This window comes from Rattus rattus, chromosome 1 (assembly GCF_011064425.1).
Source record: "Rattus rattus isolate New Zealand chromosome 1, Rrattus_CSIRO_v1, whole genome shotgun sequence".
NCBI lineage: Eukaryota > Metazoa > Chordata > Mammalia > Rodentia > Muridae > Rattus > Rattus rattus.
This window is the reverse complement of record NC_046154.1, coordinates 149,381,881-149,400,216: the sequence shown is the minus strand read 5'-3', so window position 1 is coordinate 149,400,216 and position 18,336 is coordinate 149,381,881. Positions and strand designations below refer to the sequence as shown.

The 18,336-nt window shown below is 40.0% G+C and overlaps 1 protein-coding gene across 2 annotated transcripts in view; it reads left to right on the top strand.

Annotated features, from left to right (window-relative positions):
- Trpa1 (transient receptor potential cation channel subfamily A member 1) overlaps positions 1-18,336 on the top strand; it is a 48,199-nt gene that overhangs the window by 7,294 nt on the left and 22,569 nt on the right. For both annotated transcript variants that reach the window (XM_032890645.1, XM_032890638.1), the window contains exons 3-14: positions 295-470; positions 5,189-5,296; positions 6,493-6,601; positions 6,763-6,908; positions 7,755-7,891; positions 9,262-9,310; positions 10,954-11,053; positions 11,570-11,670; positions 12,586-12,755; positions 12,838-13,002; positions 14,064-14,178; positions 17,222-17,388. In XM_032890645.1, coding sequence (XP_032746536.1) covers positions 295-470; positions 5,189-5,296; positions 6,493-6,601; positions 6,763-6,908; positions 7,755-7,891; positions 9,262-9,310; positions 10,954-11,053; positions 11,570-11,670; positions 12,586-12,755; positions 12,838-13,002; positions 14,064-14,178; positions 17,222-17,388 — 1,543 coding nt within the window. The remainder of the gene's footprint in view (positions 1-294; positions 471-5,188; positions 5,297-6,492; positions 6,602-6,762; positions 6,909-7,754; positions 7,892-9,261; positions 9,311-10,953; positions 11,054-11,569; positions 11,671-12,585; positions 12,756-12,837; positions 13,003-14,063; positions 14,179-17,221; positions 17,389-18,336) is intronic.

Here is an 18,336-nt window from a genome sequence, read left to right as displayed (position 1 = left end):
CTATAATGTAATCTCAGCATAATATCACAATTACGAAATTAATATACAGACTGTAAGTATAGGATCTGTTTTTATAGATAGTATATAAAAATTAACCCAATTTTTAAGATCCGAAGGTACATGGTCTCAAATGGTGTCCACTGGGACAAAGCTAAGGCTACATCCATTTCTGTAGTCCAAGACAATGTGCCTGGTTTTACAAGCACTTGACACTGTATTTTGAAGTGGGTAGCTGTTCAGGAAGTATGAGTGCATCCCAAACAAAATTTAATGCATATTTTGTTATTTCTTTAGCGCTGAATGTGATGGATGATTATGGAAATACCCCACTACATTGGGCTGCAGAAAAAAATCAAGTTGAAAGTGTGAAGTTTCTTCTCGGCCAAGGAGCAAATCCAAACCTCCGAAATAGAAACATGATGGCACCCCTTCACATAGCTGTACAGGGCATGTACAACGAAGTGATCAAGGTGAGCATGCTGGCCTTCATGAGCAGGAGCCAGAATCCACACCTGACTCACTTCCTGTTTCAGAGTGGCTGACTTCAAGCGCCATGTTGTGGCAAATGAAACATAACAATTACGTTTGTGTCTCCCCAAATGATGGTGGTGGTTATGGTGATGAGGCAGAGGAATGATGGTCATGAGGCAGAATAATGACTGAGATGGCAGTGATGATGGTGATGGTGACGATGTGACAGAAATGAGAAAGTTGATGATGCACAGTACTGATGAGGAAGACTGTGATAACAGTTGTCACAGTTCAGCTTTCCTTGAATTTTAATTTATCGGGTGTTTTTAAAAAGAGTCATGTGCCTTTACTAAATTTCCATTTAAAAAGTGTAAGTCAAGACTATTAGCACCTCATAGCTGTGTAAGAAAAAGCATAGAGGAAGTTAAATCACTTGCCTAACACTGAGTAACTCTTTTCAACTCTAGGCTGTGACGTTTAGATCTCCTAGGTTCTGTGCCTGAAATGCAAAGGGTGACTAGAATCTTAGTGAAGGCAGAACCCATAGTTAAGTGGGTCAGTTTTGTCAGATGGACAGCCTCTCAAAAGACAGATCAACATCAGATACAGATCATATAGGGGAATTTTATTTTACTTTTTCAAGATTTGATCTTCCTCAACTAGAAGAGTCCCTGGTAAATATTTAAAGGGTAGGTCTTATCCCATAGCTTTTAGATTATATATATATCTCATAGATGCACAGGCACACTGGAGGGTATATCTGCTTCCTCAAAGAGGAATGCCAATTACAGCTGAATTACATTCTAGAATAGTGATTCTCAGCCATGAGTCCCAACCATCTTGGGGTCACATACCAGATATTTTATATTTCAGATATTTACATTATATATTACAGTGGTAGCAAAATTACAATTACGAAATAGCAAGAAAATAAGTGTATGGTTCAGGGTCTCCACAACAAAGGGTCACAGCGTTGGTAAGGTTGAGAACCACTGTTCTAGAAGGTCATTTTCAAGTTAGGCTTTTTGGAACGTAACAATAGGTTTTTCCCATGGAAACACCACAGGAAATGATGAGCTTTAGATAATGTGCTAACCCACCCCCACGCCAATTGTCAATCATCACAAAAGAGAGTTCCAAGTTCCATTTGCCTCAAAAAGTTTATTCTCACCCGTTGGAACGTCTGGATGCTAGCAAATGAAGATAAATGGAGCCCCTTTCGTCTTGCCCTATGTGCTTTGGGTTTGAAGTCCACCTTAATTTTTATGGCATGACACTGTTGTTAAGTGTTGCTGTGCCTTCCTTCCCAGATAAGACAATGTCATATATATTTATCTGATCAGAATTATAGTTTTGATGTTGTCCTGATAAACGGTGGGTATTTGAATGGAATGGAACAATGGATGAGAAGGTTGTGGAAAGTGTCCATGGACCAGGCATTCGCCTTTCTCTTAATACCTTTGTGCGCCATCATTATCATGCACCAGGCCAGGACTTCTCCATCTAGGATGCTGGGTCATTAGTGCTTGCAGGGACTACTCACTTGGTTTCCCCAAGGAGCTCTAGTACTTTCTCCGAAGGCTTTTTTCACCCATAAATGCTCATTAACTAATTTATTTTGACTTTAGAAGCATGATTTGGGAATTTGCAGGCAGGTGGTGGTTGAAAGAGCTACAGTTAATTGGAAAACTCTTCAGACCAACCATAGAAATAGAAAATAAATAAAGTCCATAACTAATTCACAAAATCAATGGATAATAGAAGCAAAGATGACAACAAAAAGCTAGTTGTCCTTAGCAACACACACACACAAAACAAAACAAAAGCTAAGGCATGAGTGAGTTGAATTGTCTGCACCTTATGGTCTTTATTTTACCAACAGTAACCATGCTATCAGTGTTCCTAAACACCATGGCTCATGACCACAGGAGGAAGAGAAGGAAGTTTGCTTATGGACAATTCAGCAATTCTGTCCCAGCCTATCTCTCTAGACATGCCCATGATCTAGCCTCTACCTACACAACCTTTCCCAGTTCAAAAGGCCTTTTCACTGTTTGATTTACCAGTTTTCCTCTAAAATCCCCACTATGGTCTGCAGTTGTAAAGTTCAAAATACCCCAGTCATCTCTGAATCACCTCAAGATCTTATATGTACAATATTCCCTGGGACCATTCCCCTAGGGGCTAGGGTATAACCTTATTCCTTCATGGTCTTCGTCCTTAGGGCTTCAGCTAGATCAGTTGCCTGAGCCTTTCCTTAGATTTCCTTGATTCTTACCGAAGGATCCTGGAAAGTCCTGTGGGGCTTCTGAACATGACTGGTCATGATTGAATTGAAGCAGTTGCACAGTTCAGTTGCTTTCTCTGTGACCACTGCCATCTAGAATTTAACTCAGCCCTTTGAATGATTATGCTTATGACAGTACAAATACATGCTACAGATCCATGATCTGCAATTCTATGAGGTAAGGCTGGGGAGAATGCTTATAACAGACTCATTGGGTTCCTTTGCATGCAGATCTGAATTTGAAGAACAGAACCTGAAGGTGCATGAAGTCTATGACGGGATCTTTTCCTCTCACTTTCTCTTCACCTACAAAGAGTAACCCTGTTTGTCCTTATGCACTAAACTTCAGCTCAAGTTTCTCCTAGGCATAAAAGTCACTAGTAAGCCTAATTCATCTGCAAGGTGTCAGGATGGAACACTCTGTTGGGAAGGAGTTCTCCTAGAAAGCTGTTGATTGTTTTGAATAAGCAGAGAATTTCAGGAAACAGTCAGTTGGATAAGCTTTAACAAATAAACAAAAATGATAACAATTCAACTGCTAGGGCAGTGGTGCAGGTGTGCAATCCAGCTGCACAGAAGCTAATGAAGGAGGATTGTAAATTCAAGTTTTTCCTGCACTGTTTCAAAATTAAGGCAATTCTGGGCAATGAGACCTTGTATCACCATTGACAACAAATCAACAAATAATGAAGAAGAAACGACACAGTGGTTGTACATGCCCAACAAGCACGAGACACTAGGTTCAGGTACTTGTACTGAAAAAGAAAGACTCATGTTGACTCTTACCACAGTATCACCTCAAGAAGAAAGCACTTTACAAGTTGACGTCACCCACTGGCTGAGAAAAATGCCAGTTCTTGTATTCCAATCTTAAATGCGAATATTAACTCTATAATGCAGTATGCAGTAACCATGCTTATATATTCATATATTATTATTATTATTACATAATATGCAATGAATACATGTTAAAGAGGCTGCAGCATGCTTCAAAAGATTTCTAAAATATGTGTGTGTGTGTGTGTGTGTGTGTGTGTGTGTGTAGAGAGAGAGAGAGAGAGATAGAAAGACAGAGACATAGAGAGACTCTGTATTGATAAATCAGTGAACCAGGCCAGTGCTAAGAGGAAGCTGTCGCTGAGCTAGAGTGTGTGAGGCTGCCAGGTGAAAGACTGAATCTTATGCTAGGAAACAGCAAGTTCAGACTTAGGTCCAGATGGGTGAAAAGACGGACAGCCATAAAGTCCGGCAGGTAGCATCAGCTACGGCCAAGTCATACTGAAACTTGAGGGATGGTTAAGAGTCCTCTGTTTATCAATCTGTGATGCATTCACCAGGTGTCAGGTGCTACAATGCTGTGTGGTCATGTTATTCCAGTGTTAAGTGCCCACCATTGTGTGAGGTCCAGGAAAGACAGCTAGATCCTCTACTTGGTCTGGGGTGTCTGATAAGTCCTTTCCCGATAAAATTTAATACCCTGTGTGCCCGCATAGTGTCAATTCCCTTGGTAAGATCAGCTTCCTTTCCATTCCCAGGAAGAAGTAATCTATCAGTCTGTGCTGGATGGGTGGTGCTGAACAGATGGAGTGGTCAATGTGCCCCATCAAGGGCTGTGGCTACCCTTTTCTCTCCAAAGGGAGAAAATACTACTCGTAAAGTCAAGATACTCAAAACAAGGAACAAAATGAAAAATCACTATTTTCCCCAATGTGGAGTAGGTTAGGGCATGGGGGGGGGTGAGCTTATCTCAACATTCGCAAAAGGTACATATTGTTAACTTAACTCTGGTTGACAGACAGTGGACTTGGCCAATGATGAGCTGGTAGTTACTGATGAGGGAGTACTAGATGTTTACTTAAATTTCATAAGAATGACTAATTGACATTTAATTAGAATACTAATTTCTTCAATTCTAAACCAAGTTTGAGTTAATTTGTGAGCAGGTCTACACAAAGCCAGCTTCTCTGTTAAAGAGAATAGGGTTCTCACTGCATCTCTTACCATGTCTGCATTCTGCCTGACTGGGGAGAAAGAACTCATTTCCCTGCACCATTTTCCCTCTTTCCTTCCCACATCTTTCCGATCTTGATCCCTTCCCTCAATCCACATATCAGGAATGTCTCCACACGTTATTTCTGAAGACATAGCTAATGTAAACCCTTGAGAGTACTGCTCTTTCAGGGAACTTAGTATTTACCATTAGGATTGTGTTTCCAAATATACAATTCAAAGTTCTACTAATTGTTGGCATGAAAGTCTCTCATTTATTTGATAGCTACTGTGTCCAAAATTTTATGACATCTTTTATGGAAGACGAATTAGAAAAGATGAGTGAGAAATGCTATTTGCCAACCAAGTCCCCTGGAGACATGTAGCTGTTTGAAAGTCAGTAGATTACCTTTGTAAGAATGACTTCTTCCTTTTGTGCAGGTCTTGACAGAGCACAAGGCCACTAACATCAATTTAGAAGGAGAGAATGGGAACACGGCTTTGATGTCCACGTGTGCCAAAGACAACAGTGAAGCTTTGCAAATTTTGGTTCGTAAATCCATCACACTGTCTTGCTTTCTTTCTGTGAATTGGATACAAATTGTTATTTAAGCACTTCATACTATCTCCATAGCAAAAGGGGAAATACAGAAAATAGGTCAAAAGAACTTACATGAATATACTTCTAGGATCCAATGTGGGCCCTAGATTATATACAGAAGACTACAAATGAGCATGAAAGAAGGCACAAGAAAAATCAAGGTCAAAAGAAAATACAGACAGGGATTAAGATGAGTCTGGCACTTGGGCTAGAGTATAAAACCAAAATATAACAGCCTGCGTGACACGAAAACCATTTGATCTTGTAGCTGAAGAGACAGCTCAGTGGCTAAGAGCACTGCTGTTCTTCCAGAGGACCCAGGTTTGGCTCTCACACTCACATAGTGGATTCCACTCATCGTAATCCAAGGAGACCGAATGTCTTCTTCCTGTCTCTGTGCAACCAGGACACACATGGTTCACAGACATGTGTGCAGATAAAGAACCCATACATAAAATTTAAAACATACAATTTGATTTCTGAGCTTTCAAGTGACCAAAGATAAAAATTATGCATGGACAGAAACATTCATTTACATCCCCAAGATCAGTACTCTTATGGGTTCTCCAAGGGAGCATCCTGCCTTGCCTAGCTGCCTTAAGTCATAGGTCTGCGGTTAGAAGGCCGCCATCTCTGTGGAAGACCATGCAGGTGTGACACACCAAGACACCACAGGTACCTGTCTCAGGAATGACTTCTGTTCTTGGTAGTAAGAAATAGCTCTTTCTCAAGTGTTTTTGGGTTGCTAGCCTGCTCTTCAGAAATAAAAGCATACGCAAGACTTTCCTAATAGTTATATGTGCACATATGTATCAATATTTTGCTTTTATGTGGATATTGGGTTTTAAGAACTTCAAACAATAAAACACTTTGGAAGTGAAGGAATGTCAGAGCATTCCAGTCTGGGGGATTGAGGTCGATACTTTTTGTGTCCTGGGATATGTGCAGCTTTATAAGCTGTAGTGTCCCCATTGTCTCAGCCCAGTTCTGAAGTTACTTCTTGCCTGGACTCCATGTCTTCCAGAGCCTTCTGCTCGTTTTCCCTTATGCTCTGGAGGGTGGGATGGCCTGCTTGAGACACAGAAATTCTGGTCCACGTTGCTCACTTAATTTATGTAACTGATTTTCTCTACTTTTCCTTCAGTTAGAAAAAGGAGCTAAGCTGTGTAAATCAAATAAATGGGGAGACTACCCTGTGCACCAGGCAGCATTTTCAGGTGCCAAAAAATGCATGGAATTAATCTTAGCATATGGTGAGTTGATGCTTTCTACATTGTACATAGTTAAGAAGTCTTTAAATAACCTTTCATTTGAAAACTAATAGAATTTACACACGGGCCTTTATGTAATTCTGCATGTCCTTTCTCTTTACCAGCCCATTTATGTTAACCTTAAATGGTGCTTCCTCCTAAAGGTGAAAAGACCGGCTATACCCGTGAGGCTCACATTAACTTTGTGAATCATAAGAAAGCCAGCCCTCTCCACCTCGCAGTTCAGAGCGGCGACTTGGACATGATTAAGATGTGCCTGGATAATGGTGCACACATCGACATGATGGAGGTAAGTGTTCTGTCTGAGAGGTCTATGAAGTGAAAGCTTCCACACACTACTTCTCAAGTGTTGTGTGGTTCCTTTATATTCCAGTCAGACTGGATATGCACACAGTGCAAAGGAATGTTGTTCCCCTGTCCACAGGCAAAAATATTTCCTAATTGTATAAATTTCAATATTCCAGAGCAAGTAACCAAGTAGCTGCATGAGTATAACACACTTTGCTGCCATGAGCTATATGGCATCCATATTTCTATCCAGGACACTTAAGCCCAATCATAAATGTCTTGGGTGGTAGTTTCGTTCTAAGACTTGTATGTTTTAGCTAAGGCTCACCCGATTTACTTCTAGTGGTAAGTATATAAGAGCTTTGACTGAGCCTGGGTCCTGACCTGATGAGAAGCAAAGACTTGTAAGACTTTTCCCTATAGTGGTCTTGGTCAGCTGCCATAAAGCTGTTTCCTTTCAGAAGAAAGCAGAAATTGCTTATTGCTTATTAAACACACAAGGCTTCTTCCTATTGCTTCCAAATTCTTTGAAATAGAAATCACTTTGCTCATATGAAGTCATTTCATTCAACTGCTTCCGTAATGAAGGAGATTCATACTTGTTGAGCAAAGAATGATATTCAATTGAGAGTGATAGAAGTGTATTCCGAGGGCACTTGGGTTGCTAGGGAGTACCCTTCCTATACAGGTCTTCCTACTCATGGCTTTTAGTAGATCAAACAATGAAGTTCATCATCAGTTTTGACTTCCCTAGATCTGGGAAGAATAAGCTCATAGTTTAGTTTCTATGTGTTAAGTCCTTAAGTTGGGATTTAAGCACTAATGCTGATATCAACACTCTTTATAGAATGCCAAATGCATGGCCCTCCATTTTGCTGCAACCCAGGGAGCCACTGACATCGTTAAACTCATGATCTCATCCTATACTGGAAGCAGCGATATCGTAAATGCAGTCGATGGCAATCAGGAGACCCTGCTTCACCGGTAAGTAACTTACATGTTACTACACCCCAAAAGTTAATAAATGAAAGGTGGCAAATTTCTAAAAACATACAAATTGATGGGCAATTACCAAAATGTCAGGTGGAAAACCATAGGAACAATCTTGAGTCATAGATCAAAGCCACCAGTCAAATGATATCAACAGGATACATAAAAGAAGATTCAACAACACAAGCATCTCACTTCACTAGTGACGATACTACATAGAAATGAAAGTGCGGAGGTTGGAAATAGGTATCGTGTAATTAAAATCTAAGCAAGTTGCTATAGTGATATGACTTTTAGATAAGTCCAGCCTGAAGTCAAACATGAAAGAGACAAAGGTCAGGAGAGAATTAATCACAATGTTGTGTTTCAGTTAGAACCTGTAATGCCCCGAGGAATCAAAGACTGTGAGTGAACTTTTCAGAACTAAAGTGCCTTGGCATAGTCTGGGTCAGTCAATGATCCATTGACCCAATCACTCAAGAGCTTGAGAACACCCAGGAGGGTTAATAGTCCAGATCCTTTTAGAGTCACTGGGGTGAGTTAGGACCTTCTTTAGAATTCTTTGATTCAGTTAATTTTGACATCCAGTGGCTTCTCAAATCATAGTTTTAGAATATTAATTTAGCTAAGAGGCAATTATGTTTAGGTCTCTGAGCTGTTTCCAGTGAACTTTCTGTAGCACTCAAAGGCATGTTCTGAAATGTATGTATATACAAAAGATCAAGAGTAGTTGAAGGCCTTGAACAGGAACAGTGTGGGGTTCAATAGAAAACATTAAGTTTTAAATCATTAACATTAACGTCTATACAGTGATGTTTAAATGAATATTTGCAGCTTTTAGTTATTTTATTTATTAGTATTTCTTGTGACTAAAATGACTTTAGTTCTCACTATAGTAAGTTCAGGCTTCATAAAAGCTCAGGAAAGCTGATGCTTCCTCATGGTTTTGCCAAAGGACAGCCCCACCCATACATTGACTTTCCAAAGCATTGACTTTCCGAAAACTACAGATGCATTTAGGCCCATCTTGCCTGATCCCTGTGGTCACATGATGCCTGCCAGTTCTATCAACTAGAATAAGGCAGATGTTGCTACTCACTTCATAATGAGGATTTTATGGGAAAGAGTGGGCTCATTAAAACATGACAAAGTAATTTTGTGTTGTACTTTATTTTTCCTGATTTTTGAATATACTTGTAAATATTCAACTCAGAATCTGAATTCTTTAATATAACATTGTGCTATTTTTGTCTAGTTTCTGAATATAGCATCTTTGGTCTTTATACTTATTTCAATAAAAACTTATTCTCTCTCTCTCTCTCTCTCTCTCTCTCTCTCTCTCTCTCTCTCTCTCTCTCTTGCAGAGCCTCATTATTTGATCATCATGACCTGGCAGACTACCTAATTTCAGTGGTAATTATTCAACTCATGGGTCTAGCTTTCTTAAACTAGTACTTACACTACACTTGGAAACATCTTATAGTATGAGTTTTTTATTTTCAGTAAACCACAAGTTCTTGGTTAACATATCTGTCTAAGATTTAATAGAAATATTTGTGGAAATTGAAATTATTTTAGTCTTAGTCTCAGACTCAAACAAATATGAATCAATATTTAAAAGCTACTCTAAATCATGGTCATAAAATTTTGATTATTAATTGCAATTTATACAAAGAAGAATGTGAGGTGAGAGTTAAGGGATTGCTAACAAGGTATTGAAATACCTAGAAAGTCTAGGCAGTTGTTTGGCAGCCAAAACTTCCAGAAAGTTGATTAACCCATGTCCAAGAGTGTATTTCCTCTAGAGTTTATGGATCCATTGCAAAGAAAGCTCTTTGGGGGCCAATGAAGGGATCCTTTTTACACTGGGTATAGACAGGTCAACTGATGTTTTATCAGCACTGATACATCTCTTGGGCAGATGTAGTACAGGCCACCTACATCTCTTTCATCTTCCAAAATAAGTTTTTATCCCCACTACCACAACATCATCTTCCAAACCATGAAAAGTAGTGACGTCAAATGACATATTGAAAATTTCCTCTCAATAAAACCCCGGAATCATCTTCATTAGAGAAGCAGACATGACTAGCTTTTGACTGCATTTTCCCAAGCCTGGACACGAGTGGTTGTGTGCTGGTGGGTATATTAGTTCCCACAAAATGCACAATCAGCAAAGTTCCAGTCACAATATTTAGCAATTCCTGGGTTATTAGTAGTAGCTACTGAAATTGTGATAGTTACATAAAAGTATAGAGAAAAGCTTCAATAGATGCCATGTATTCGTGCCATGTGTGCTTTCTTGTCAATGGGCTGTAGGGAGAGTCATGGCTGAGCCTCACCATTGCCACCATCTTCCCATGAAGCTGTTGGCTGCTGTGGGCAGCCATGGAGTAAGAGCAAAGGGAGATGCCTGATCCAAGCTGATGCTCCTTTTACTCATCTACCAAAGTAGAGAATTAGTCCATGGAAACTTTAAAGGCACTTTGTTTCTTACCATGGGGAATATAGACCCTTAAAATACACACACACACACACACACACACACACACACACACACACACACACACACTAATTTTAATGTGAATTTTCACATGATGGTTGATTAAACTCTTACCTCCATAATTTCAATTCAGTTGTCTCATTTTATATATTTCAATACTGTAGTCACTTTTAAGTAGATGATTTTTTATTAATGCTTTAAAAATTACAGAGCAATAAATGTGGAAAAAATAAAAATTAGAGGCATTTAAATAATAATTTCTTGTGGTGAGAACTAAAATGGTGTTTGAGGGAAGAAGGTTTTGTTCAAAGGACTTGGTAGTAATTCATCTATTGACAAACGTTAATCAAGAACAACTTAACACAGGGAAATAATTGTATTGATGAATTTATGAGAGAGTATCTTGATGTTTACTGGTATTTGAATTTTATAGAAATGTCATGTGATTCTATGGTTAGTTATGATTGAGTGCTGAAGCCATGGGCATAATCTTCTCGTGTGTGAAGCCAGCTGCTGGCTTCATCTCCTTGCTGAGTGACTTGCTTTGTTTTAGGGAGCAGACATCAACAGCACTGATTCTGAAGGACGCTCTCCACTTATTTTAGCAACTGCTTCTGCATCCTGGAATATTGTGAATTTGCTCCTCTCTAAAGGTACCAATCAGAAGTAGACCCATCTTCTCAGATAAACATCTGTCAACCAGCTGTCTCATGCCAGGCACTGGGACACGCTCTGTACATACAAAGGTTAATAAAAGACTTACCAAGCCTACAATGATGTTAATTCATAGCAATAACAGATCACATGTGTAAGGTAAACACTGTGGAGTTGGCTGAAGACGTTCTGAGCTTTCTGCCACAGCAAACATCTATGTAGCTGCTGTCTGTCACTGTCTCCATTGCAGGCTGGCCTGGTGCTGTGGGCACAAAGGGGACTGCTCATCTCTCATTGTTCAAGTTTTATGCTTAAAACTTAAGGATTCACAGACTTTCCACCCCCTTTCTCACACATACACAAACATAGACAGAGTAAAGTAAACCCATTTTAAAATTGTTCAATTTTTCCACCTAACTACAATTGACTGTAAGTTAAAGATTTGAGAAGGATCACCAAAAACCATGTTATAACCATATGAGTACACTTTATTTTTCTATTGTGATTTTTTTCAGGTGCCAAAGTAGACATAAAGGATCATCTTGGGCGTAACTTTTTACATTTGACTGTGCAGCAGCCTTATGGGCTAAGGAATTTGCGGCCTGAGTTTTTGCAGGTATGGTATGTCCATGAACTTAAACAAAATCATACATAATGAAGACTGTGCTCATTCCACTGCCATTTATATTATGAGAGTTTGTTTTAGAACTTCAATACTGCTTTAAAGTAAAGATGCTTCATCTTCATCATAGAGGTGGAGATGATGGAAATTAGTTGGTGATAATGCAGACTGAGCTTTTAAAGTCACAGGGGTTTGTACTCTCATCTGTAACTAGGGCCCATTGACAATAAGTCCTTTTCCTTCACTGTTTCACTCAGCAAGCTCCTTGTGAATGGAGAAGACTCGTCTGAAGGTGAATGACTAGTGTTTCACCTTCAGTTAGGAACACTGCCCGACATACTTGACTGACTGACGACAGTATTGTGCTTAATGAGCCAGCTAATATTTACTGCCTAGCTATTAAGTGCATCTGAAATGTGAGGTGTATCTTATAATGAGTAGATTTTCATGCTGTTATTGTGTTTAATATAGAATCAAAATACACATGGAATTAAGATTTTTTTAAACAAAAGTAAGTGTGTACTACATGGATTGACTTCCTCATTTGCCTTTCTTATTCTCACTTAATCTATTTTTAAAATTAAGTAAATCCACTTTCAAGACCCCCAGTGTTTTGTTTGGTTTCACCCAATAGCGTAGGTGCTGAAGTGTTTGTGGAAATAACAGAGGGAGGAGCAGAAGGGAGAATGTGTCAAACAGTCAGAGAATGCTGCCATGCCTACTCACTATGCTTGCAGAATCTCTCACATGATATGGGGACAAAACGTGAGGCCTCATCCTGAGGAGTTTCCCCTGCAGGTCACTTGCAGATTTGTCTGCAATAGATTGGAAAATCCCACGCTACAGAATAATATGAAATCTACCCCAGGACACTGATACAGTGACATTCTAAGACTCTTCTTCTCACAGATGCAACACATCAAGGAGCTGGTGATGGATGAGGACAATGATGGATGTACGCCTCTCCATTATGCGTGTAGGCAGGGGGCCCCTGTCTCTGTAAATAACCTCCTCGGGTTCAATGTGTCCGTTCATTCCAAAAGCAAAGATAAGAAGTCGCCCCTGCACTTTGCCGCCAGGTGAGGATCGGACTGCTGGTATTTGAGAGTGTGCGTTTCTGTTTTGTATTTATCTTACACATGTGAACCTGACCTTTTCAAGCTATGGGCGCATCAATACATGTCAGAGGCTTCTGCAAGACATCAGCGACACAAGGCTTTTGAATGAAGGGGATCTCCATGGAATGACCCCTCTCCATCTGGCAGCAAAGAATGGACATGATAAAGTCGTTCAACTTCTTCTCAAGAAAGGGGCCTTGTTTCTTAGGTGAGGCATGAATTTATGGAATTGTGGATATCTTAAGGTTAGGTGTTTTAAACTTTTCTGTAATATTTTAAATGACGGTACAAAAAATCTATCCCATTTTATGTTCAAAACAAACATAATTTCTCAAACACTAAAATGAAATTAAGTGTAATTCTCAAATGGCAACTTAAGGGTATGGATCAGGGAGTCTGCTGCTGTAGAGTTGCTGGAGGCTTTTGGGGAGAGGATTGAATAGCATGTTTCTAAAAGGAAAAGGCGGCCTACAGACATTTAGATTCAATGCGCTCTCTTCAGTTTTCCCAAAGTGACAGGGAGCAAGTGGCTCTCTGTGCTGGAGACCACCAGCCAGTTTCTTCATCTGAGCACATCTAGCAGTGTGTAAATGACAGCCTTGAGCCGCAGGCTTTGCCCAGTCTATTCCTGCTGTAAGGGACACAGCATCAGACCTGCAAAAAGGACATGTGGAGACCCAGCTCCGTAGCTGGCCCTTAATTACAGCGTTACTGAAATGGTTGCTTATGAGTGCCAAAATTAAACTGTATAATTTATTTTCTATATTGTATTTGGTCAAGTATCACCAATATAACAAGCTTTCACTATATCTGTATCTTTAATTTCTGTAAGTATAAGGAACTTCGATAGCACAAGAGAGTGTAGACCTAAATGCTTAGCGACAATATTAACTACCTTACAACTGCAATCACTAGTGACTGTAAAGATAGTGGGAGCATTGTGGAAACTTTTCTGATCCAATGTTCAGGGAAACATGATTAAAAGTATATTTATAAACCCATCGAGGCTTTGATAAATAACACACAGAACATATTATACTTTCCCGACTCTCAAGAGTTTGATGATATATTGAGACTTCACTAAAGTACACAAGTGAATCGCAATTATAAGTGAGTGGCAGCTATGCTTGAAACTGCTTCATGTATTATAAATATGAACTCAGAATTGGGTGGTTACGTCCCGTGCTTTGCCATCAGCTCAAGCTACAGTCAGTGGTGTCACCTTCCACAGTTCCCTGTAAGTGTATTTGCATGTCTTCTCTTTAACAGTGACCACAATGGCTGGACTGCTTTGCATCATGCATCCATGGGTGGCTACACTCAGACCATGAAGGTCATTCTTGACACTAACTTGAAGTGCACAGACCGGCTAGACGAAGAAGGGGTAGGTACTGGAATTCATTGACCGAATCAATCCTGGCATTGAGCAAACACAGAATTGTAAAGAAGCCTTCTTCACGGCGTTTTCATTCCTTGCTCTGCTCTATGCCTCTTGTCAGAATTTTAAAAATTAGTCTATGAGAGGAATAAGTAAAAGGGACTAGAAATTGGAGAACTGTGAGGGATGTGTGTGTGTGTGTGTGTGTGTGTGTGTGTGTGTGTGTGTTAAAGCCACGATTTCATAGCTGCCAAAGACTATTTCACCTTAAAATTTTTATCTTTCCTTGGTGAACCCAGATAAAATAAAGAGAGCAGAGCACTGGACACAAAGCACAGTGATACAAAAGGATTGGTTTTAGTGTTGTTTATTGGGTATTATTTTAGTTTTATGTCTGTTGTTTTGATACAACACCCTGATAAGTAACTTAGGAGAGGAGGACCTTCATCTGACTCACAATTCTAGGTTACAGCCTATCACTGACAGGCTTGTAAGGCAAGAGCTCATGCCTCAGGCATCACATCCACAGACAAGAGTCAAAGTTCGTTCTAGCCTACAGTAGGCAGAGCCAGCTAATAATCAAGACAATGCCCCCTAGGCACACCCACTGGCTGACTAGATCTAGAGGACTCCTTAGTTGAGGCTCTGCTCCTGAGTTGACACTAGTTCTTGGCAAGTTGACAATTAAAACCATTGTAATTCTCCTTTTGTCAACTTGACATACAGATAGCGGTATCATTTGTAAATGATGTATGTCCTTTCCTTCCTTACTGGTTCTCATATTTATATTATGTATGAAATATAATTTAATTTTAAAGATCCTGTTCCTTAAAAAGCCAACACTTTAAACATCCAAAGTCTTTTCAAACATTTAAAATCTCATAAACATGGGCTTCTATAAAAAAACGAATTACATAGTTAGGCATTCTTATTATAAAGGGAAATGTGCTGGCTAGTTTTATGTCAACTTGACATAAGCTACCATCATCTGAAAGAAGAGAACCTCAACTGAGAAAATGAACCTGTAAGATACCACTGTAGTGCATTTTCTTAATTAGTGATTGATGAGAGAGTGCCCCATCCCATTGTGGGTGGTGCATCCCTGGGTGTCCTGGGTTCTATAGGAAACCAGGCTGAGCAAGTCATGATGAGCAAGCTAGAAAGCAGCACCCCTCCATGATTTCTGTTTTCTGGTTCCTACCTTGCTTGTGTCCTGTCCTGACTTCCTTTGATGATGAATAACGATAAGCTTAAGTCAAAGAAACCCTTTCTTTTCCAAGTTACTTGGGTCATAGTGTTTCATCATGGCAGTAATAGCCCTAAGACAGAGAAGAACTGGACATGGCATATAAGTGAAACCAAAACCAACCAGTGTAAGTCGAATGTTGTTTTCTCACTGTCCAGCATCCAAGGCTTGCAGTCTTCTGAGCTTTGAAGGGCATCCTTACCTCTCCAGCTTGGCCATCCTTAACATACAGCTTTCCGTCTAGGCTTTAGACTGGCCTTGTTTCACACCTAGACCTATCCTTAGTGGATCCTCCACAGTACTGGCCTGTCTCTATGGCGGCATTGTTCACCTGTACCAGTGGCTGGTCAAAGTCTCTCTAGGGGGACTCCCACCCTATGACAAAGTATCAAGCTTCAATCACTCTCCACAATCTTTTATTTTTCATGTCTTTAAGACCTATATTGTGACAGACAACGTTTTCATTGTCAAGTCCCACTGAAAGACATAGCCTGTATCCCTGGACCACAATTATATTACCCTGAGGAAATCTTTCCCTATCGTCCTAAGTCATCACAGTTGGCTTCACTTCAGTACTGCTGACCTGGTTTTAATCACAGATGATTCTGCGGCAGCAGCATGACGAGCACATACAGATTCTTAGCCAAAATATCATACAAATGACCTCTATCTCTGTTATCAATAAACTGTTTCCCCCTGAATCATGATCTGGGCCTCCACTACCTGGATGCTGCTTGAGCATCCTTATCTTCTAAGCTCCTATACCACAAGAATTTCCCATCAAGCTCAGAGTACTCAGTAGCTTTCCAATCTAAAGTTCCATAACCCTCCACAACCCTCCAACAAAAGAATTCAAAGTCATGAGATCAGGTTCATCGCAGCAACAATTCTACTTCTCTGGTACTAATTTCTGTTCTAGGTTCATTTTTGTTGCCATGATAAAGCATTCTGACAACACAGAGAGAGGGTTTCTCAGGCTCACAATTCCGTTACAGCTAATCATAGAAGGGAGTCAAGGCGGATGCTCAGAGTGGCTAGTTGTATCGCATACATAGCCAAGAACAGAGAGAAATGAATGGATTCTGGCTTTCTTGCTCCCATATGGCCGCTTGTCTTTTCTACTTCTCCTGCTGAAGGAATGATGGTGCCCACTACCTACAATGGGCTGAGTCCTTCTACAACAATGAACAATCAGGACAATTTCCCACAGACCAACCTGATCTAGACAGTTCACCAGTAGAAATGCTCTTCTTGGTTGTGTCAAGATGACAATTAAAACTGCCATTGCTTATTATTCATTTAGAGAGGACTGAAATGTACACTTCTTCAAGAAATGATTGAGATAAACCATCTAATTTCTCCTTCTCTTTTTAAAGACATTTTTATATGGGGAAATGACAAACAAGCATCCTTATAGCAGTCTCTGACTTCATATTGTGCTTGAGATCCACAGTTGGAATAGGTGATAAGTCCCCAGGGCCATGTCTTCCTATAAGAGCCTTACTCTAAGAACGTCTCATTTGTTCTTTTAGAGTCATCTTGCCCCAGAAGCAGCACAGACTGCTTGAAACATTCTCTCTCCCCTGTACCCTCCCAGCCTCGCCCTCTGTGTGTGTGTGTGTTTAAATGCATTGTTTAAAAGCTTCATTGTGAACATGATGTTTAGACATCATGATATACTTTGCTATTAAGTAGTTTCATTAACCATTCCTTTAAAAATTTCAGCAATGAAACGAGACAACAAAACAGCCAAAGAATGCTTACTACTCTCACCCCATACTGTATGCTTTGTTTTCTTTAAAGAACACAGCACTTCACTTTGCAGCACGGGAGGGCCATGCAAAGGCTGTTGCGATGCTTTTGAGCTACAATGCTGACATCCTCCTGAACAAGAAGCAAGCTTCCTTTCTGCATATTGCACTGCACAATAAGCGCAAGGAAGTGGTTCTCACAACTATCAGGAGTAAAAGGTATGTGTGTGCCTTCCTGTCTTCCTTGTGACCCGTGTCTTCTGATAACATGGGACACGCCCTAGTCTGAGAGCAGATGAGAAGAACGTGCCACAGCTTTAAGTCTGCATATACAGATGCCTACTGTTCACTTACTGCCGACAGCAGAAGCTTTGCTTATCCCTTAGTCTTCATTACTACAAATTTTAACATGATAGTCCGATACTACATGGTTAGACCTTTATGAGAATACTGGGATCTAGGCACATGGAAAATTTGACAACAAGTTTATTGTCAAAGCAAACTCTAGTCTGCCTTCCTGGACTTGCCTGACATGTTCTTGTCAGTACAAATTCCCAAACTGGATGCTGATGAAGGCATGCCTGGGCTATGAGTTGGTCCTTTGAACTTATATGGTGGAAGGAGAGAACTCACTTCCACAAGTTATCCTCTAATCTAACATACACAGTGTGGTGAACCCTCCTCCACACAAGCACAATAAATAATAAATGAATAAATGAAAGAAAGAGATATAAAAATAATAAGAATATAGAAAGTATAACTAAGGTTACTAATACCATTGAATGAAATGTACCTTAACAGCATCTGACCTTTTATGAAAACCATTTTTTTTTCTTTGTAAACCATTCTCTGCAGCATTTACCCTTGTTTTTCAAAAGATTTATTTGTTTCAATGTTGTTTTCTGCATGTGTGTACATGCACCACATGTCTAAATGCTGCCTGAAGAGGTCAGAAGAGGCTGCTAGCCCTGGAAACTGGAGGTTAGATGGTTGTGAGCACCATGTGGGTGCTGAAAATCAAACCCAAGGTCTCTGGAAGAGCAGCCACTGCTCTTAACTACCAAGCCCCTCTAAAGAGTTTGGATGATGAAATTAGATGGGGCTTTTACCCATTCCTCAAGCAAAACTTCTCTATAGCACTGCAGATAAATATTTAGACAACCCCTG